The 22408-nt window shown below is 42.2% G+C and overlaps 1 protein-coding gene across 1 annotated transcript; it reads right to left on the bottom strand.

Annotated features, from left to right (window-relative positions):
• Window positions 1-847: 847 nt before the first annotated feature.
• On the bottom strand, window positions 848-16956 carry LOC129841165 (sal-like protein 4). The gene is made up of 6 exons (XM_055909310.1): window positions 16482-16956; window positions 7817-7947; window positions 7473-7655; window positions 4274-4438; window positions 3856-3967; window positions 848-3692 (listed from the first exon to the last, which is right to left on the bottom strand). Exons 1-6 carry the CDS (start codon window positions 16714-16716, stop codon window positions 2806-2808), a joined length of 1713 nt encoding a protein of 570 aa, XP_055765285.1. The 5' UTR covers window positions 16717-16956; the 3' UTR covers window positions 848-2805.
• Between the last annotated feature and the right edge of the window lie 5452 nt (window positions 16957-22408).

The raw sequence follows: 22408 nt of genomic DNA, 5'->3' as shown, positions 1-22408 counted from the left end.
AATAAATGTCAATATATCTAAATATATCTGGAACAATAAGAAACCTAGAATCAAATAATTTACCAAACTAATTAAGCCTAAGAATTCAGGAGGGGTCCTCTGCCAAATCTGCAACTATATTACTGTTTTGCTCAGATCAAGCACATGATTAGTTGGTGCCTAGACAGACGACACTCACTTTGGTGAGGAAGAATGGGCTTCTATCTGCGAAAGGGTTTACCCCAAATGCACCTCCATAAGCATACAAGTGATACATTTCAAATGTTTCATTAGAACCTACTTTACACTTGTCCGCCTTCAATGCATCACATTTATGTTTCAAATGTAAACAGGATACTGGCACCTTCATGCACGTTTTTTGGTACTGTAGCAGAATCCAGTCTTATTGGAATTACATTCACTTACACATCCAGAAGATCTTGGGTAGACAATGTTGCTTTTTCACTGAAGTTTTTTGCTCTACTTTGATTAATGTTGTGTTTGATCCTGACTCTGAATGTCTGTTCAGTGCATATTGTTATTATGGTCCACACCGGAAGTACCATCTGCGAGAATTTGGCATTCAAACTTCTGCTATCCTACCTCTAGAGAAACTTACCTTTTGATTTACAGAGGTCTGATACATTTTGTCAAATTTGGTCTTCATTGTGGTCCTACGTAGAAAACCTCCCATAAATGCCCATGTTATAATTGTGATGTTTGTATATATTTTTATGACTGCCTTTTTGTATAAGATTTCTATATCCTTATTCATTTTATTGTACTTAGTCTGTGTGGTGCACTCTTGTCTGTGTAACCCCTGTTAAAAGAAAATAACAAAAAAATTACCAAGTCAGTCAGCACAGTGTCAATGTGAAGTACAGTACTTTAATTACATAAAATGATATTCAAATGTATTAAATGTAAAATAGTTTCAAAAAAACATCCCGTGCCCATTTCCAAATGCCCCAGTATACCACCCAAGCCAACACTAAGGTACTTGATATTGAGATAAAGGCCCAATGCAGCCATTTAAGATGAATGCACAAACTGTAAGTAACTCTGGATGAGTGTCTGCAAAATGACAAATGTAAGAGGAATTACTTTCTCACTAAACCCTACCTTTTCTATAATCTGGTACCCTCGCTTGGATAAAATGAATTTTAGAATACTTTGGAAAATCTTCACTACTTTGTCAAGTAAATTAAGGCATTATCATTATCTCACTATAAAACACCAGTATCAACCTAAAGAAACGGGTACTCATATGCTTAATTTAGTTATTTATGTAAATGTGATGAAAACATTTTAGCTATGTTAGGATTTTTAATACATTGTAAGGCTGCAAGAAATGTGCATGAAAGGCATGAGATCTGCTTCAATTTTTTGTGTGTAGGCTATACAGATTTCAGCTGCCTCTCAATTACAATTTGGCAAGCACTTGACAATGCCTCGAATTTCCCGGGGGCATACCCTTTGTGTGGCTGTAATGCCTCCTGAAAAAAAACATGCCTTCAGCCAGTGGCCATTGTGCCCTTGGGCTGTATATAATTCCCTTCTCCTGGCTGGGTGCTCTGAAGCGGCTCTCCGTCACGTGATCGGGTCTTTCTCACAGGCTACAAGTGAAGACCGACACGTCGGGGACGCAACTGTGCATGTCCTTATTCAATTCCGAGGCACATATTGAAAGAACTGTCTACATTTACTTTGTCAGCCAACAAGATGAGTAGGCCTAACGAACAGCAAAAGCACTGGCCTATGTAAATCTACTATTCCCCCATAGTACAAAAGTTGACCCATTCTATTCTGCGAAAAATAAATATTCCAAACAGTCTGGGACAGTTGTGGGATGCGATAGATCCCAAAATAATACAACTACTAGTGTAATATGTATTTTTTTTAAGCAATGAGGCTGACAAAAAAGATCAGAACGTTTAGCTTAAAATGTTGATGAACTAAGGCTTTTTCTAAACATTATAAGCGCAAAAATGCTCACACAGCAGTTGGCTAAGTGTGAATACTCCATTAGCGGGAAAACATTCTCATCGCAAATGCGATTATGCATGTAATGCTTTTATTAAAGGTGCATTTTAGAATCTTGACACCCACGCGCTGTGTATGTATGCCAGTTAGGCTCTACACCCCTTGTAACGCAAATTAATATGCTTAATTTTAAGAAGTTATTTGGCCACTTTAGCTGTGAATCAAACCTCAAACTATTCTTGATTTAATCTTGTCTTTACATATGCTAAATAATGTGTGTGAAATGAGGTTTGATTTGGACTGGACCATTATCATGTACCTGTCTTGAAACAGGGGCAGGAGGAAAAAAAATGCTAATGGTGGATGCTTTTCCCATGGTTCATTTTCATGCCAGCCAGGTAGGCTATACTCCTGTTGTAAAGAGAAGCAATGTGCTTAATATTAGGAAAGTTGAGAAATAAATATAGTAGGCCTAGCCTATAGACAGCTGATGGGATCCTCTTTTTAATAGAGGCCATCACTCTCTCATGCAATTGCATAGCCTATAGAAAAGTTGCGCAACATAAGCTCATGAAGTGTTTGATTAGATTTTCAATGGCATTTGCATTGCTGTCAGAGTGATAAGAGGGACAATCGAATGCTGAGCACCAGGCAGTTAAGCAAGTTTGGTAGGCTACTAATGATCAGAAGCCTAATTACCATAACAAAATGGTCACATGGAATTTGACTGCTGTAATGACTCGTGACCGCCGGCATTCTGCTGGTGTATCCTGAAGTACCTTCTCTCTGAGAACCTCTTCCCACAGTGCGTACAGGTGAATGCCCTCTCTCTCTTGTGCATCTTCAGCTGGTGCTGGTGGGAGAACCTCTTCTCACACTGGGGAAGCTGTAGGATTTCTCCCCTCTGTGGACTCTCTGGTGTCTCTTCAGGTTGGACGAGTGTGAAAAACTGGCCCGGCACATGTGGCAGCCGAATGGTTTCTCCCCCGTGTGGACCCTCTGGTGCCTCTTCAGGCTGGACAAATGTGAAAAACTGGCCCGGCACTGGTGGCAGCCGAACGGTTTCTCTCCAGTGTGAATCCTCTGGTGGATCTCCACCTGTTTGGGGAAACTGAAGGCTTTCCCACAGAACGTACACGGGAAGCGCTTCTCTTTGCCACCAGATCTACTGATAGAGTTACTACTACTGTCATTTGTCAATGGACTTGTTGAGGCACTGGCAGAGGTCTGGTTTAACATTAGGAGAGTGTGAGGAGGATGAAGGCCAGGGAGTGTCTGTGTTGTTGCAGGGTCCATGTTCCAGTTGATAGATCCTATAGAAGGCAGGCTGAAGGCAGCACCTGTTAGGTGGTTAACCTGAGGCGCCATCAGTCTCTCTGAATCACAACTATAGGAGCAGGACGGAGCATCGCTAGCCGAGCTGGTGTCTGTTCTCTCCTGCCGCATACGGACACCTTCCTGTACCCGCAGACCAAATCTATGCCTCACCCTGGTCTCAGCCAGTCTGTTGTCATGGAGACTAAGTCCGGATGTTGTTTTGTGTTTGACTGCCTGTTTTTGGTTGTGATTAACAGTGTTGAGGACGTTGTCCAATCCACTGACCTCCACTATGTTGTCTCTGTTCCTGGCCTGCTCAGTGATGTTGTCCCCTGGGTCCTTGGCTGCACCCATCTGAGTCTGGGAATCCAAGATGGCCATCCAGTCTCCTCTGTTAGCCTCCAGCCAACCACCTGTAGGAAGAGGTTAGAAAATAGACTTCACAAACATGGCAGAGAAGTCTACATTTGGAGATGTGAAGTTCATACATTATGCGTTTCAAATGATAGCCAGGTGCATCCCTATTCCCATTGAAGATCTATTACTGTATGTAGGCTATATGTATTTCTTCCTTACCTTGCTCTCCCATCTTTAGTCCACTCAGCAGATCAATGCTCTCTGGTCCGTCTTCTATGGTCTCCTCTTTGACCAGCAGCAGATCAGGCTTCCCATCCTCCATGTCTACTGACTAAGAGATACAGAGTGAGAGGATGTTTTATAAAGAAATCTGATATGAGCACCCTGCTATGGAGCATCTTCTGATTGGGCAATGAGGGATTTCTATGAGTACTATGCAAATGTATTACTTAATTTGATTACTTGACACTTAAGACCGTATCCACAAAGCGTCTCAGCGTAAGAGTGCTGATCTAATATCAGGTCCCCATCTGTCTACATAGCTAGGATCAGCTGAATAAAGCTATCCTGCTCTGAGGGGCTTTGTGGATATGAGCCATGACATAAACATGCAGACAGTAGTTTACAGTGGGCTCACCTCAGTGAGACTGTGTGTGGTCCTGTGCTGCTCAGCTGGTTCCTCTGTGGGTCCCGGAGGAGGTGTAGTCTGGTTGTCCTCCATGACCATGGTCTCCTCAGGGTTTCCCAGACCCTCCTCACACCCCTCCTCCTTCAACAGCAACACCTCTGGACCCTCCTCCTCCTGGAAGAGACAGGTGATACAGATTACACAGACATACACTCCCTCAAGTACGTACACACAGATAATAAACACACTTTCAACATGGAGTGTTTACCCATCCCCACTACGTTTGAGTCCTATACTGTAGTTACAGAATTACTTAATTGTTAAGGGTTCGTACCCTTTTTTTGGAAAATGTTTTCCTAAAATAACATACCAAAATCTAACTACCTGTAGCTCAGGACATGCATATTCTTAATGCCATTTGAAAGGAAACACCTTGAAGTTTGTGGAAATGTCAAATTAATGCAGGAGAACATAACACATTAGATCTGGTAAAAGATAATAAAAAAATATATGTATATATTTTGTTTCATCTTTGAAATGCAAGAGAAAGTCCATACTTTCAGATAGGAGTCTAGGTGTAATTTAGATTTTGGCCACCAGATGACAGCAGTGTGTGCAAAGTTTCAGACTGATCCAGTGAAGAATTACATTACTGCACAATATTTTGTATCAGGTCTGCCAGGAGTTTGCCCAAATGTGCCAATTGATACATTTAAGTACATCACTATAGAGAACATACAAAATGCAAAAAATGTTAGGTTTACACAGGAATGTCATAATGATGGATCATTATCTTATACACTAACTTTCACACATCTAGATGGCAGGGTGGGCGTGGAGCCAGAGACAGCAGCGGGGTCATAAAAATACATTTTATCAAACAAAACTATGCTACATATCTCTGGGACCCTGAAAAATTACAAAATGTAACTACATTACCTTCATAGGTGAATATATCAAACCAGTTGCCATGATAAGTGTTTTGTTGTGCACTCTCCTCAAACAATAGCATGGTATTTTTTCACTAATAGCTACTGTTAATTGGACACAGCAGTTAGATTACTACGAATTTAAGCTTTCTGCCCATATAAGACATGTCTATGTCCCGGAAAGTTGGCTGTTGTATACAATGTAATTGTAGGCACATTAGCAACAACCGTCCCGGTTTGGGGATCCCGTATAGGTTAAACCCATCATGGTGGACATAAATGAGTCATCAGACAAACCTGACTAAACTATTTATGTGTACTCTAGGTGTTTCACTAAGTTAGTTCTCCAAATTTAAAAAAATAAATAAATAGGGAGCCAAATGTGTTCACCACTTATTTCCATGACTGATCAAAATAAGTGTTTTCTCATAGCTCTCGTCCCTCTGCAACAGACTTATGTTTGGACCATGGAATCGTATTGGCACATTGTATCATGAGGTCCCTGGCAATTCCCAGCCTTAATTGGTTATAAAGTGCGGTTGTTTGGAAGCAGGATAGGGTGAGAGCAGATGTGATGTATACTAAACAGTCTCAATGAAAAGTCCAATTTTGTGTTTATTCAACATAAACAAGTTTTAAATACACTTATGAAAACCACACACACCTGTCTCTCTGCGTACCTGGCAGACATCTCAGCTTGGATGTCAGCCCACCACCTCAAACTCAACAAGATGGAGCTGCTCTTCCTCCCAGGGAAGGCCTGCCAGCTCCAAGACCACATCACGGTTGATTGACAACTCCATGGAGTGCAAAGAACATCAAAGCAGTGACCTGCTGCAACTGTGGTATGTGGTTGTCTCACCCAGCGATCTTAAGATGAATGCACTACTTCTAAGTCGCTCTGGTTAAGAGCATCTGCTAAATAACTTAATGTAAAATCTGCATGAACTGCATTCATTTTCTCATTAAAAGTGTCGTAGGAAAAAAAATTAAGTCGTTGAATGGTAGTAATGAAATAGGCATTTGTGAAAATCATATAGCCTACACAGTAAACACAATATGTAACATACTTTTTCGGCTTATATATCATATCTGGATGAAATATTCTATTCAGGAATATTCAACACTGAAATCTGTTACTCTCGTTATTGCAAATGCGTCTGGATATTTAATGCAGAGTTTGATCTAAACATCAGAAGCTATCAGGTGGAATGGTTACTTTCTATGTTATAGAGTGGAATGGTTTTTCTGCTGGTGTATTCTGTGGCTCCTCTCTGAGAATCTCCCATGTGGACCTTCAGGTGCATCTTCAGGTTACCAGCCAGGGCAAAGCGCATGTCACACTGGGTACAGCAGAAGGGTTTCTCCCCTGTGTGGACCCTCTGGTGCCTCTTCAGGTCACCAGCCTGGGAGAACCTCTTCTCACACTGGGGGCAGCTGTATGGTTTCTCCCCCGTGTGGACCCTCTGGTGCCTCTTCAGGTCACCAGCCTGGGAGAACCTCTTCTCACACTGGGGGCAGCTGAAGGGCTTCTCCCCTGTGTGGACCCTCTGGTGGATCTCCACATTCTGGAGGCAGCTGAAGCCTTTGTTACAGAACATGCAGAGGAACCGTTTCTCTTTACGATTGCCTGATTTTGCTCCCCCACCCAGTGCCTTGGCCCTTTGGTCCTTTGAATTCAATACATGATCGAAAAGGACCCGGCTGTGTGAATCTGAAGGTGCAATTGACGTGGATACTGGGTCGCGATCCCTGAACGTGTGTAAAGGGAAGTGGGTGGCGACATTGGTCTTTAAGCTTCCCCTGTAATCTAAGAAATCTTTGCCTTGTGAGTGTCCTTCTCCTAAATGAGTCTCGTCTACATTCCATGTCAGAGGAGCGTCGCCCTCCACTTTCACTTCATTTACAACAACCTCCCCTTTCTTATCTAAACACCCTTCAGAGTATACACTATTACTGTACTGGTTCCAGTCCCCTCTAGACAGATCAGTCTGTGTTTCTAATCCCAAGGGAATGTTGCCAGGGTCCATCTCTGGAGCGTAAGAACAAGACGGATCACTGCCAGTCTCTAATGCGTCACCTGAGTCCCGATGGGAATGAACCGTCTTCGGACTTGTGTTACCGTAAAGTATATATTCTGAGCTGGGAGCAGGAGGACAGCCCAGTGGCCCCAGTCTCTCTGACCTGAGGTCAGATCCTGTGTGTAAAAGCCTTTGTGTTACAGTTAAAGTCTCGGTGTCGGTCTCTGACTTGAGGAAGGCGTTCGACGGTCCACTGACCTCCATGATGCTGCGTCTTGTCCTAGGCTTGGGCGCGGCAGCGGTGTGTAGGTCCTCCGTGGCTACAGGGGGCGCTACTCCAGTGGTTTCTACTGTCTGGATGTCTCTGCTGTGCCCTGGGTCCTCCACTCCTTCATACGTCTCCTGCTTGACCCCAGGACCTCTAGCCTCTGCATCTGCAGCCTGACAATAAGAGGTTTATTACCAGCACATGAGTTGAATGAACTCACAAGCTCTTATGGTAGATAAATAAGGATGCACATGAATAGCTGAAGGAAGTATTTCTGAAATAAACTGGACACATTTGATGTACTGTAATTTTGATGTAACACTATTACACTAACCTCTATAACGATAACGTGCTGGGTTGAGGTTCCACTCCCCTCATCAACAGTGATTGGTTGGTCATCTCTCCATGTATTGTGCTCAACTGGCTTCACAAAGCTCCTGTGGCCTCCAGTGAGATGTCCTTCACCTGAGACAATGATTGGGGGGAAAGTGGTTGTTAGGTTAGCTACTCAATGCTCAACAGTATATTGTACACCTATGACAGTCTACATTTGGCAAGGATGTAAGGTAGCACTTTTAAAAACGTCATACACTATTTATTGATTATGTTCCATGCATCATTCTTTTAAAAGTGTGACAATAGGAAATATGGTTAGAATATGATACTGTCTTTGTGCAATAAGAATTTGGTCTTAATTGACCTGCCTGGTAAAATATAACAAATTGTGCAAGGTAGGTAAGTAATCAGAGTAAGTATTGCATACTATCCAAATACTAACCATAGACATCACATTGTATCTGTCCCATTATGGGTCAGTGAGAGCATGGGCAGCGCCATACAGACTGAGATATGTTCCCGGAATCATCCAATAGCATTGAGATTACCAATAAGTGCATAGATGACGTCTTCCCCAATGTGACCAGACGAACGTATCCAAACCCCATGGGTTTCCGGCAATATCAGTGCTGGGCTCAAGTTAGAGCTACCGCTTACAAAGAACGGGACAGACAAGTACAAGAAAGCCCTCTACGACCTTTGACGAGACAAACATGGGAAAGGACAATATTGTAGGAAGGTGGAATCCTATTACACCGGCTCCGACGCACTTCCGATGTGGCAGGGCTTGCAGACGATAACAGATTAAAGGAAGCTCAACCGTGAAATGCCCAGTGACGCAGAACTCCCAAGCGAGCTATAGTTTTCACAAGTCGGTTAGGACATCTACTTTGTGCATGACACAAGTAATTTTTCCAACAATTGTTTACAGACAGATTATTTCACTGTATCACAATTCCAGTGGGTCAGAAGATTAATATACCAAGTTGACTGTGCCTTTAAAACAGCTTGGAAAATTCCAGAAAATGTCATGGCTTTAGAAGCTTCTGATAGGCTAATTGACATCTTTTGAGTTAATTGGAGATGTAGCTGTGACTGTATTTCAAGGCCTACCTTCAAACTCAGTGCCTCTTTGCTTGACATCATGGGAAAATCTAAAGAAATCAGCCAAGACCTCAGAAAAAAAAAATGGTAGACCTCCATAAGTCTGGTTCATCCTTGGGAGCAATTTCCAAACGCCTGAATGTACCACGTTCATCTGTACAAACAATAGTACGCAAGTATAAACACCATGGGACCACGCAACCGTCATACCACTCAGGAAGGAGACACGTTCTGTCTCCTAGAGATGAACGTACTATGGTGCGAAAAGTGCAAATCAATCCCAGAACAACAGCAAAGGACCTCGCCATCATCCAGAAGGCGAGGTCAGTACAGGTGCATCAAAGCTGGGACCGAGAGACTGAAATTGCTTCTATCTCAAGGCCATCAGACTACTAAATAGCCATCACTAGCCGGCCTCCATGTAGTTCCCTGCCCTGAACTTCGTCACGGTCACTAGCCAGCTACCACCCAGTGACTCATCCCTACACCTTGGAGGCTGCTACCCTATGTACATAGACATGGAACACTGGTCACTTTTAATAATGTTTACATACTGTTTTACCCATTTCATATGTATATAGTGTATTCTAGTCAAGTTCATCCTATTCAACTATTGCTGTACATATACTATATATTCTATCCACAATGTCCATACATCCCATCACATACATACACTGAATAACAATATAAACACAACATATAAAAGTGTTGGTCGTGTTTCATGAGCTGAAATAAAAGAACCCAGATATGTTCCATACACACAAAAAGCTTATTTCTCTCAAATGTTGTTTACATCCTTGTTAGTATTTCTCTTTTGCCAAAATAATCCATCCACCTGACAGGTGTGGCATATCAAGAAGCTGATGAAACAGCATGATCATTACACAGGTGCCCCTTGTGCTGGGGACAATAAAAGGCCCCTCTAAAATGTGCACTTTTGTCACAACACTGCCAGAGATGTCTCAAGTTGAGGGAGCGTGCAATAGGCATGCTCACAGCAGGAATGTCCACCAGAACTGTTGCCAGAGAAATTAATGTTAATGTTTCTACCATAAGCCGCCTCCTATGTCCTTTTAGAGAATTTGGCAGTACATCCAACCGGTCTCAACCACAGAACATGTGTAACCACGCCAGCCCAGGATTCCACATCCGGCCTCTTAATTGGCGGGATCGTCTGAGACCAGCCACCCGGACAGCTGACGAAACACTTGCCTTGATGACAGCTTTGCACACTTGGCATTTTCTCAAATCAGCTTCACCTGGAATTCTTTTCCAACAGTCTTGAAGGAGTTCCCACATATGCTGAGCACTTGTTGGCTGCTTTTCCTTCACTCTGTGGTACAACTCATCCGTTAAACATTTTCAATTGGGTTGAGGTCGGGTGATTGTGGAGGCCAGGTCATCTGATGCAGCACTCCATCACTCTCTTTGGTCAAATAGCTCTTTCACAGCCTGGAGGTGTGTTTTGGATCATTGTCCTGTTGAAAAGCAAAATGATAGTCCCACTGAGCGCAAACCAGATGGGATGGTGTATCGCTGCAGAATGCTATGGTAGCCATGCTGGTTAACTGTGCCTTGAATTCTAAATAAAATCAGACTGTCACCAGCAAAGCATCCCCACACCACCTCCTCCGTGCTTCACGGTGGGAACCACACATGCTGAGATCATCTGTTCACCTACTCTCCGTATCACAAAGACATGGCGGTTGGAACAAAAAAAATCTAATTTGGACTCATCAGACCAAAAGGACAGCTTTCTACCGGTCTAATGTCCATTGCTTGTGTTTTCCTTGGGCCAAGCATGTCTCTTGTTATTGGTGTGCTCTAGTAATGGTTTCTTTGCAGCAATTTGACTGCGAAGGCCTAATTCACAGTCTCCTCTAAACAGTTGATGTTGAGATGTGTCTGTTCCTTGAACTCTGAAGAATTTATTTGGGCTGCAATTTCTGAGGCTGGTAACTCTAATGAGCTTATCCTCTGCAGCAGAAGTAACTCTGGGTCTTCCTTTCCTGTGGCGGTCCTCATGAGAGCCAGTTTCATCATAGTGCTTGATGCTTTTTGCAACTGCATTTGAATAAACTTTCAAAGTTCTTAATTTTCCGTATTGGCTGACCTTCATGTCTTAAAGTAATGGACTGTTTCTCTGTGCTTATTTGAGCTGTTCTTGCCACAATATGGACTTGGTATTTTACCAAATAGGGCTATTTTCTGTATACCATGCCTACCTTGTCACAACACATCTGATTAACTCAAACACATTAAGAAGCAAAGAAATTCCACAAATTAACTTAAGGCACACCTGTTAATTGAAATGCATTCCAGGTGACTACCTCATGAAGCTGGTTGAGAGAATGCCAAGCTGTCAAGGCAAAAAAGGTGGCTACTTTAAAGAATCTCAAATATAAAATATTTTGATTTGTTTAACACTTTTGGTTACTACATGATTCCATGTGTTATTTCATAGTTCTGTCTTTATTATTATTCTACAATGTAGAAAATTGTACAAATAAAGAAAAACCCTGGAATGAGAAGGTGTATAAACTTTTTACTGGTACTGTATATATATTTATACTCCGGACTACGACATTGTACGTCCTTATTTCTTAATTCCATTATTTTACTTTTAGATTAGTATGTATTGTTAGATATTACTGTTGTAGCTAGGAATACAAGCCTTTCGCTAAACCTGTGTATGTGATCAATAAGATTTGATCTCAACATTTCAAACTGACCACCATTGTCCCTGTTCCCAAGAACTCCAAGGTAACCTGCCTAAATGACTATCGTCCCGTGGCACTCACATCTGTAATTGTGAGTGCTTTGAAAGGCTGGACATGACATATCAACCCAGATACCCTGGACCCACTCCAATTCGCATACCGCCCCAACAGATCCACAGATGACGCAATCTCAATTGCACTTCACACTGCTCTCTCCCAAGAGGTGAAATAACTATGTGAGAATGCTGTTCATAGACTACAGCTCAGTGTTCAATGCCATAGTCCTCTCCAAGCTCTGGACCCTGCGACTGAACACCCCTCTCTGCAACTGGATCCTAGACTGCCTGGCCGGCCCTTGGTGGTGAGGGTAGGCAACAACACCTTCGCCACACTGACCCTCAACATGGGGGCCACTCAGGGGTGTGTGCTTAGTCCCTTTAACGTCTTATGGCTGGGGGCAGTATTAAGTAGCTTGGATGAGTAAGGTGCCCAGAGTAAACTGCCTGCTACTCAGGCCCAGTTGCTAATATATGCATATTATTAGTAGATTTGGATAGAAAACACTCTGAAGTTTCTAAAACTGTTTGAATGATGTCTGCAAGTATAACAGAACTCATATGGCAGGCAAAAACCTGAGAAAAAATCCAACCAGGAAGTAGGAAATCTGAGGTTTGTAGTTTTTCAACTCGTCGCCTATCGAATATACAGTGGGATATTGGTCATATTGCACTTCCTAAAGCTTCCACTAGATGTCAACAGTCTTTAGAACCTTGTTTGATGCTTCTGTGAAGGAGGGGGGAATGAGGGCTCTTTGAGTCAGGGCTCTGGCAGAGTGCCATGAGCTGACCACGTGCGTTCACGTGAGAGTTAGACCAGCGTTCCATCGCGTTTCTACAAACAAAGGAATTCTCCAGTTGGAACATTATTGAAGATTTAAGTTAAACATCCTAAAAATTGATTCTATACTTCGTTTGACATGTTTCTACAAACTGTAATTCTGACTTTTCGTCTGAACTTTCGCATGGACTTGCCCGTGCGTCGTGAGTTTGGATTGTGTACTGAACGCACGAACAAAAAGGAGGTATTTGGACTAGAGGTCGACCGATTAATCGGAATGGCCGATTTAATTAGGGCCGATTTCAAGTTTTCATAACAATCGGAAATCGGTATTTTTGGACACCGATTTGGCCGAATGTTAAAAAAAATTGTACACCTTTATTTAATTTGGCAAGTCAGTTAACACTTTCTTATTTTCAATGACGGCCTAGGAACGGTGGGTTAACTGCCTTGTTCAGGGGCAGAACGACAGATTTTTACCTTGTCAGCTCGGGGATTCAATCTTCCAACCTTACAGTTAACTAGTCCAACGCTCAAACCACCTGCCTCTCATTGCACTCCACGAGGAGCCTGCCTGTAACGCGAATGCAGTAAGAAGCCATGGTATGTTGCTAGCTAGCATTAAACTTATCTTATAAAAAACTATCAATCAATCATAATCACTAGTTAACTACACCTGGTTGATATTACTAGTTTATCTAGCGTGTCCTGCGTTGCATATAAACGATGCGGTGCGCAACTGCGGAAAAAGGACTGTCGTTGCTCCAACGTGTACCTAACCATAAACATCAATGCCTTTCTTAAAATCAATACACAGAAGTATATATTTTTAAACCTGCATATTTAGCTAAAACAAATCCAGGTTAGCAGGCAATATTAACCAGGTGAAATTGTGTCACTTCTCTTGCGTTCATTGCACGCAGAGTCAGGGTATATGAGATAATATAATAATTCGACCATATTAATCACCAAAGGCTCGTATTTGTGTGTTATTATGTTATAATTAAGTCTATGATTTGATAGAGCAGTCTGACTGAGCGATGGTAGGAGGCAGCAGGCTCCTAAGCATTCAATTTGCCAGCAGCTCTTCACTGTGCTTCAAGCATTGCGCTGTTTATGACTTCAAGCCTATCAACTCCCGAGATTAGGCTGGTGTAACCGATGTGAAATGGCTAGCTAGTTGGCAGGGTGCGCGCTAATAGCGTTTCAAATGTCACTTGCTCTGAGACTTGGAGTAGTTGTTCCGCTGCTTCGAGGGTGGCTGTTGTCGATGTGTTCCTCGTTCGAGCCCAGGAGGAGAGGGACAGAAGCTATACTGTTACACTGGCAATACTAAAGTGCCTATAAGAACATACAATAGTCAAAGGTATATGGAATACAAATGGTATAGGGAGAAATAGTCTGATGAATACTATATTAACTACAACCTAAAACCTCTTACCTTGGAATATTGAAGTCTCATGTTAAAAGTAACCACCAGCTTTTTTTAAAGGAACTTAAACGTTAGCTTTTTTACGTGGTACATATTGCACTTTTACTTTCTTCTCCAACACTTTTTGCATTATTTAAACCAAATGTAACATTTCATTATTTATTTGAGGCTAAATTGATTTTTCTTGATGTATTATATTAAGTTAAAATAAGAGTTCAGTATTGTTGTAATTGTCATTATTACAAATAAATAAATACGCCAATTTAATCGGTATCGGCTTTTTTTGGTCCTCCAATAATCGGTATCGGCATTGAAAAATCATAATCGGTCAACCTCTAATTTGGACAAAAATGATGGACTTTATGGAACAAATCAAACATTTATTGTGGAACTGGGATTCCTGGGAGTGCATTCTGATGAAGATCAAAGGTAAGTGAATATTTATAATGCTATTCTGACATCTGTTGACTCCACAACATGGCAGATATCTTTATGGCTTGTTTGGGCTCTGAACGCTGTACTCAGATTATAGCATGGTGTGCTTTTTCCGTAAAGTGTTTTTGAAATCTGACACAGCGGTTGCATTAATACTTGTATCTTTTATCAATGTTTATTATGAGTATTTCTGTAAATTGATGTGACTCTCTGCAAAATCACCGGATGTTGGAGGCAAAACATTACTGAAAACGCACCAATGTAAACTAAGATTTTTGGATATAAATATGAACTTTCTCACAAAACATACATGTATTGTGTAACATGAGGTCCTATGAGTGTCATCTGATGAAGATCATCAAAGGTTAGTGATTAATTTTCTCTTTCTGCTTTTTGTGACTCCTCTCTTTGGCTGGAAAAACGGCTGTGTTATTCTGTAAATAGGTGCTGACCTAACAATGATATGTTGTGCTTTCGTCGTAAAGCCTTTTTGAAATCGGACACTGTGGTGGGATTAACAACATTTCTGTTTTGAATTTGGCGCCCTGCACTTTCACTGGCTGTTGTCATATGGATCCCGTTAATGGGATCCCAGCCATAAGAAAAACCCTGTTCACGTACAACTGCACGGCCACGCACAACTCCAATACCATCTTCACATTTGCTGACGACACGACCGTGGTAGGCCGGCTCACCGACAGCGATGAGACAGCTTACAGGGTGGAGATCAGAGACCTCGCACACATTCACATACACTACAAACCCACACACATATACTTACACACTGTCAATATCATCATATACTGCTGCTAATCTGTAATTTATTTTACGCTTATTATCTATCCTGATACCTAGTCACATTACCCTGCCTTTATGTACATATCTACCTCAAATACCTCGTACCCCTGCACAGTGATATCACAGACAGAAGGGGTAACCCAGACAGGTCACAGGGTCTAAAGCATCCGTTTAGAATGTTTTCTCACCACCAAATATGGTAGTGAGAGGAAGTACAGTCGCGGGTGGTGGGAGAGGATGAAACTAGGTGAAACTGGGCCGACATTCTGCACATTTTCTCATAGGTGAAACGTCTTCTCAATTTTCTGTACCCAAAACTACAATATTTTACGAACACAGTGCACTAAGTTTTATAGACTTGACGCTTTGCTAAAGTAAAAAAAATACATTATTTAGGAGTGCAATGTCAAATAGTTTGTGCACACGCACATTTTAGAGGAGGCGCAGCAGTCTAAGGCACTGCATCTCAGTGCAAGAGGCATCACTACAGTTCCTGGTTCGAATCCAGGCTGTATCACATCCGAACATGATTGGGAGTCCCGTAGTGTGGCGCAGAATTGGCCCAGCGCCGTCCGGGTTTGGCCATCATTGTAAATAAGAATTTGTTCTTAACTGGCGTGCCTAGTTAAATAAAAACTAAAAATATACATACTACAACGTGCCAATACTATCTTGCTAGCTATTGCTTGGCCCACCTCCTTGCTCCCACTGTAAAACAACATCTATCTTGGGTTAGTTATAAATATGTTTGGTGATATGGTACTGATACTCTATGTACATTGCGTCAATCTTGTGTATTTTATTCCTCGTGTTACAATTAGTATTTTGCTTCTTCTTTTTTACTCTGCGTCATTGGGAAGCACTTGTAAGCATGCATTTCACAGTAAAGTCTACACCTGTTGTATTCGGTGCATGTGACAAATACAATTTGATTGAAGGCCATCTCCATTTTGAAGTAGTCCATTTTATTTTTCTACTACTTCTATGAGTTGGCAAACAAACTGAAAGCGTGCATACTGTCGTTTGAACAGGTTTAAAGCCAAGTTGGCGATTTACTGGCTGACACCTGCAGTTATGGAATTTTTACTCACGAGTATAATTCATTGGCTGATCAAAGATCCCTGAATGGAATAATGTGATCCTTCCTTAACTCATATGAAGTCCAACCCAGTTTACTGCTTCAAAACGGTGAAAGTACTCAATGGTGCTACTCATGCTAACACGCTTTTGCGTCCACTATCATTCTCTAGGACCAAGATACAATTGTGGGTAACACATCTGAACATATGCGCAGAGGGGAACGGGGCTATGGGCCCCCCTCCTTCTGCAAAATGTACCTCTTACTATTCCTCTGTATCGATCGAGGATCTTGACACTACTGGGACGACGCTTCAGTTCCAGCAGCTGTAGTTTCCTCCGCAATCCCCTGTTTTCTTTTTGGCTTTGAGACATTTCCAAACGAAACACTGCATAGTCGTCGTCTACGAGTTTACAGATCTCTGCCACGGCTGCATTCGCTAAAACCTCCATAATGGAGGCTATTTGAGTGTGAAAAACCACACAGTTAGCCATGTTAGCTAACGTTAACTACTAAGTTAGCCCGCTAGCGTTACCTAGAAAAAGAACATATCGACCAAGTACTGTCTCCAACGTGAATTAAAGACTACCTGAGGTAAGTATGTGACGCTGTGCAGTTAAACGAGTTTGAGTTCCATGGTGTTAATAATAAACGTCCAAATAACAACAAACACGCTAACGTGGAAATTGTTGTCACTTAACTTCCTTTTACACAGAAGATAAGTGATATTATTGGTTGTCGTCATAGCTCTAAAGGCGTGGTTAAATGTAACAATCATGCGCACTGTTCTCTGAAATACGGTACTACTTATTACATTACACATCAACTATCCTATAATCAGTGGTTATGTCTGAATACCAACACAAGCGTACTATATACTTAATTAAACTGCATACTAATTTCGACTCACGTGTTTGACAAGAGGCGATAATGAGAGATTGACGCGCTGTACCAAAATGAAGGAATGGTGCGAGTCAACGTGATGGTCCATTCGAAATTACATATACTATATAACGTTATTTTTTCGCATAATATTTTGTAAGCGAGCATATGGGTATTCGGACGCAACCAATATCTGTAAAGCAGAGAACAGACGTGTTCAGAAAGTAGTGTGTTAGTAAGAATAGCGTAAGAAAGAATATAACAACTTTTTATACCATCTAAATCAATTTGTATTAGTCACATGCTTCTTAAATAACAGGTGTGGACTAACAGTGAAATGCTTACTTACTTCCCAACAATGTAGAGAGAAAGAAAAGAGCCATAGGGTGCGTTCGTAAATTCACTCTGGCTATCTACTCTGATTTCAGAGCACTCTGGTGTGAATGTGCCAGAGAGCAGAATAACGGATGAATTTATGAATTCGCAACACCCATTGAATATGACCAGTGTCAATAAAAGTTGGCAAAAAAGGGTAATTCAATTGTTGTTAGCAGCACATTTAGTCACTAACGCTCTAGATAACATGAAAACAGCCTAACCACCTCTGCAGTGAGTAAAATGGTCAGAATGAAGTGTTCTCTCATTTATCTGTTAGTAGCAAGCTAGCCAACGTTAGCCAGTTAGCTTACGTGCTTGACTGCTTTTAAGGTCAGAACGCTCGGATCAACCGTACTCTGCCAGTGTCCAGTGTGCGCTCTGATCGATCTGAGAGCGAAACACTCTGAATTTACAATCTGACAACACCGCAAATTTGCAAACTCCCCAAGCGCATTGCGCACACTCAGGCACTCCAGAGTGAATTTACGAGCACACCCATAATAGAAAAGTAAAACACGGAATCATAAAAGTAGTAAATTAGTAACGATAACTTTGCAATACTGGTTAGAGCGTTGGGCCAGTAACCAAACGGTTTCTAGATCGAATCCCCGAGCTGACAAGGTAAACAAATATGTCGTTCTGCCCCTGAACAAGGCACTTAACCCACTGTTTCTAAGCCGCCATTGGAAATAAGAATGTATTCTTAACTAGTTCAATTTAAAATATATATATATACACAGGTAGCAGAACGTAGTCGATGTGCAGGGGTACCAGGTAATTGAGGTAGATATGTACGAATAAAGTGACAGTACATAGTGACATAGCAGCAGTTTATGTGATATGTCAAAAAAGTTAGTTAAAAAAGGGTCAATGCAGGTAGCTATTTGGTTAACTATTTAAGTAACAACTTAGCGGTCTTATGGCTCGGGTGTAAAAGCTGTTCAGGGTCCTGTTTGTTCCAGACATGGTGCATTCGTACCGCTTGCCGTGCGGTACCAGAGGTTACAGTCTATGACTTGAATGGCTGGAGTCCTTGACATTTTTAGGGCCTTCCTCTGAGACCACCATGTCGCGACTGATGCAGAACTCAGTGAGGAGCCTAGCAGCAAATGCAATACCCGCCCATCCCCCACGTCGCCTGCTGACCCAACAAGATTGAAAATAGCCATGGCCTAGCACCAACAGTACGAGGGTAACATCACCACAACAAGCACCTGCATCTCAGTTACTCCAGCCACTAGCACCTGAAATTAGCTGTGCGTGGGTAAAATCCCTGGGGAAGCCAAGCCAGGGGAAAAAAAGACATATTACAACCAATGTGTTGTGATAATTGCGTTGTGTGCTCTGTAACCTCTTAGTTCATATGCCTTGACTCTGGTGTATAGGCCTAAAGCTTGGACAATCAGAAGACAGTGGCAGAATAAATTCAACCACACCTGGGTTTCATCACAAAACCAGAGAGCAACATCTGTCCGGTGAAGTCCACAAAACATATTGCATGTAACAAACAGTTACATGACCTACAGCATGGTCAAGCAAGTTAATGTTTCAGACATTGTCGGACTACTAACAACTATTGATTTAGAACCATGTCGAGTTAGGCTACCGCAAGTCGCAAAGAAAACACAATTTAAACTTTAACATTTCAACATCATCAAATCACATATGCTTAGTGTAATACAGAGACAACTAAAAGATACCAAAAACAATATAGTCCAACGTAAGCTAAATACAGTATGATTTGGCTGTCCATGGTACTGATTGCCAATGCATGCTTGTAAGTAGAAGAACATGTTGACTCACCCTACTTATAGAGAAACGCCAATGCCATCCTCCTCTCTCATGTTGCCGAAATGGTCTATGACTCTGTTTTGCACCCATGAATACACACCACTGCTTCTGACGACCTTGGTGATGAGGCAGCGCAAGATTTTCTTGACACTTACCCAAGCCGCATGTTCAGTGGGAGAAAGCGGACTTTTTGTAGCGCCTGGTTCAAGGTCTGCAGTTGGTTGTGGTGCACGCTATGTCGTCCGAGGAGACGATAGATGGCTTTTTCAATGTGTGTAGCTCCCTGCACAATTTCTTTAGGAAACCCAAGGTGGCTGCACAGTACACTGGGGAAAAACTGAAAAGACTTCTTGATCAGAGACGGAATGGGCACCTTGCTATGGTGTCAGTCATTTTTAAATCAAGTGACATCACAGAGATGCTCTGTGAAATAGAATCTACTCGCGCATATCGCGCTGCTATGTGCGACTTGAGATCACAGACATATTGAAAGCAGTGCCAGGGCCGAGCTTTACGTTTTTTGCTAACACGACTCACAAAATCCTGGGGCTCCTCGACACTCCTAACAAGTTACTGCAGTCTGAAACTACTGATCTGCAGACCGGTGTCAAACTTGTCCACAGTACGTATGGGTCCTTTGAAAAACTGCTATGTGAGGCTGAATTCGAAAAGCTTCGGGAGGCATTCCAGGAAGGAGGGCACGAGCGCATCTGCTCCATGCAAACGACGGAGAGTCATGAGAAACTGCAAGAGTATATATTTGAACACTCTGGTCTCAGACTAGAAGTAACAACATAGTAAATGTTAATCCGGGACACTCACTAGTATGATATGTTATGTTTGGTATGCTTCAAAAGGCACACGCACATCTGAGCTATCTTTTTTGCAGGTGCATGGTAACAGCTGAATAAAATGAGAAAAGAGAATAAACCGACATACAGGAAAACGGTTCCAAATAAATGACATTATTACGTGCTCCACCACCCATGTTATCTACATGATTAAATGTCCTTGTGGGCTGTGTTATGTAGGTAAAAACCTCTTGTTCTCTCAAACAGAGAATTTGTGAACATAAGTTCAATCAGGAGAAACAACAGGGATTAATTATTCAGTCGCAGTACATTTTAATGACCTGAAACATGACATTTATCCTTTTAAATTTTGTGGCATAGAGAAAGTTAAGATATCAGACAGGGGAGGTGATATAAATAATACTTTGAGCAAAAGAGAGTATTTTGTATTTTCACCTTCCAGACATTATTTCTTAGAGGTCTTAATGATGAAATGCCTATGTATGTTAACGTGTAAATGTGAATATGAATTATGCCCCCATTTCAGATTACTCTGACGTTTTTCTTGCGCTGTACCCAATGATTCATGAAAACTTGCGTGGTAGGTCAAAGTCCTTATTGTGGTTTTACAGACGTGTTTAATATGTTTTATTTACACACTTTATTTGAATATTTATGAAATGCACATTGTTATATTTGGTATCACTAATTAGTTTTCCCTCGACTCCAAACCTATTTGATGCGTGGAACGGATGTGGGTGAGGCTGTGTCTACATAAGGGTGCTAATTTAAACAACTCACAAAAGCTCTGACGAAGGCCATGAGGGCGATATTTAAAGCTTATTAAAGAGCATTGTTACTATCAAGAGCAGTGTGCGGGTTTCTTATTTTTCTCATGTTTGGTATAGCCCTTGGTTAACTCCAGATTTGACTGCCCTTGACCAGCACAAAAACACCATGTGGCGTACTGCACTAGCATCGAATAGCCCCCGCGATATGCAACTTTTCAGGGAAGTCAGGAACCAATACACACAGTCAGTTAGGAAAGCTACGGCTAGCATTTTCAAACAGAAATGTGCATCCTGCAGCACTAATTCCAAAAAGTTTTGGAACACTAAAGTCCATGGAGAATAAGAGTACCTCCTCCCAGCTGCCCACTGCACTGAGGTTACCCCCGCCCTGGCCAATAGCTCTGCACCCCGCAGCAACTGGTCCAAGGCCCGCCCCTTCTCCTTCACCCAACTCCAGACAGCTAATGTTCTGAAAGAGCTGCAAAATCTGGATCCCTACAAATCAGCTGGGCTAGACAATCTGGACCCTCTTTTCCAAAAATGATCTGCCGCCATTGTTGCAGCCCCTATTACTAGTCTGTTCAACCTCTCTTTCGTATCGTCTGAGATTCCTAAAGATTTGAAAGCGGCCGCAGTCATCCTCCTCTTCAAAGGGGGAGACACTCTAGACCCAAACTGTTACAGACCTATATCCATCCTGCCCTGCCTTTTCTGAAGTCTTCGAAAGCCAAGTAAACAAACAGATCACCGACCATTTTGAATCCCACCGTACCTTCTCTGCTTTGCAATCTGGTTTCCGAGCTGGTCACGGGTGCACCTCAGCCACGCTCAAGGTCCTTAATCGATATCATAACCGCCATCGATAAGAGACAGTACTGTGCAGCCATCTTCATTGACCTGGACAAGGCTTTCGACTGTCAATCACCGTATTCTTATCGGCAGACTCAACAGCCTTGGTTTCTCAAATGACTGCCTAGCCTGGTTCACCAACTACTTCTCTGATAGAGTTCAGTGTGTCAAATCGGAGGGCCTGTTGTCCGGACCTCTGGCAGTCTCTATGGGGGTGCCACAGGGTTAAATTCTCGGGCCGACTCTTTTCTCTGTATATATCAATGATGTCGCTCTTGCTGTGGGTGATTCTTTGATCCACCTCTACGCAGGCAACACCATTCTGTATACATCTGGCACTTCTTTGGACACTGTGTTAACAAACCTCCAAACAAGCTTCAACGTCATACAACACTCCTTCCGTGGCCTCCAACTGCTCTTAAATGCTAGTAAAATGAAATGCATGCTCTTCAACCGATCGCTGCCCGCACCCGCCCGCCCGCCCGACTAGCATCACTACTCTGGACGGTTCTGACCTAGAATATGTGGACATCTACAAATACCTAGGTGTCTGGCTAGACTATATAAACTCCTTCCAGACTCACATTAAGCATCTCCAATCCAAAGTTTAAATCTAGAATCAGCTTCCTATTTCGCAAACAAAGCCTCCTTCACTCATGCTGCCAAACTTACCCTCATAAAACTGACTATCCTACCAATCCTTG

Source organism: Salvelinus fontinalis, chromosome 42 (genome assembly GCF_029448725.1).
Source record: "Salvelinus fontinalis isolate EN_2023a chromosome 42, ASM2944872v1, whole genome shotgun sequence".
Taxonomy (NCBI): Eukaryota; Metazoa; Chordata; class Actinopteri; order Salmoniformes; family Salmonidae; genus Salvelinus; species Salvelinus fontinalis.
Note: the sequence above shows the minus strand (reverse complement) of the source record. Positions and strands in the feature narration are given on the sequence as shown.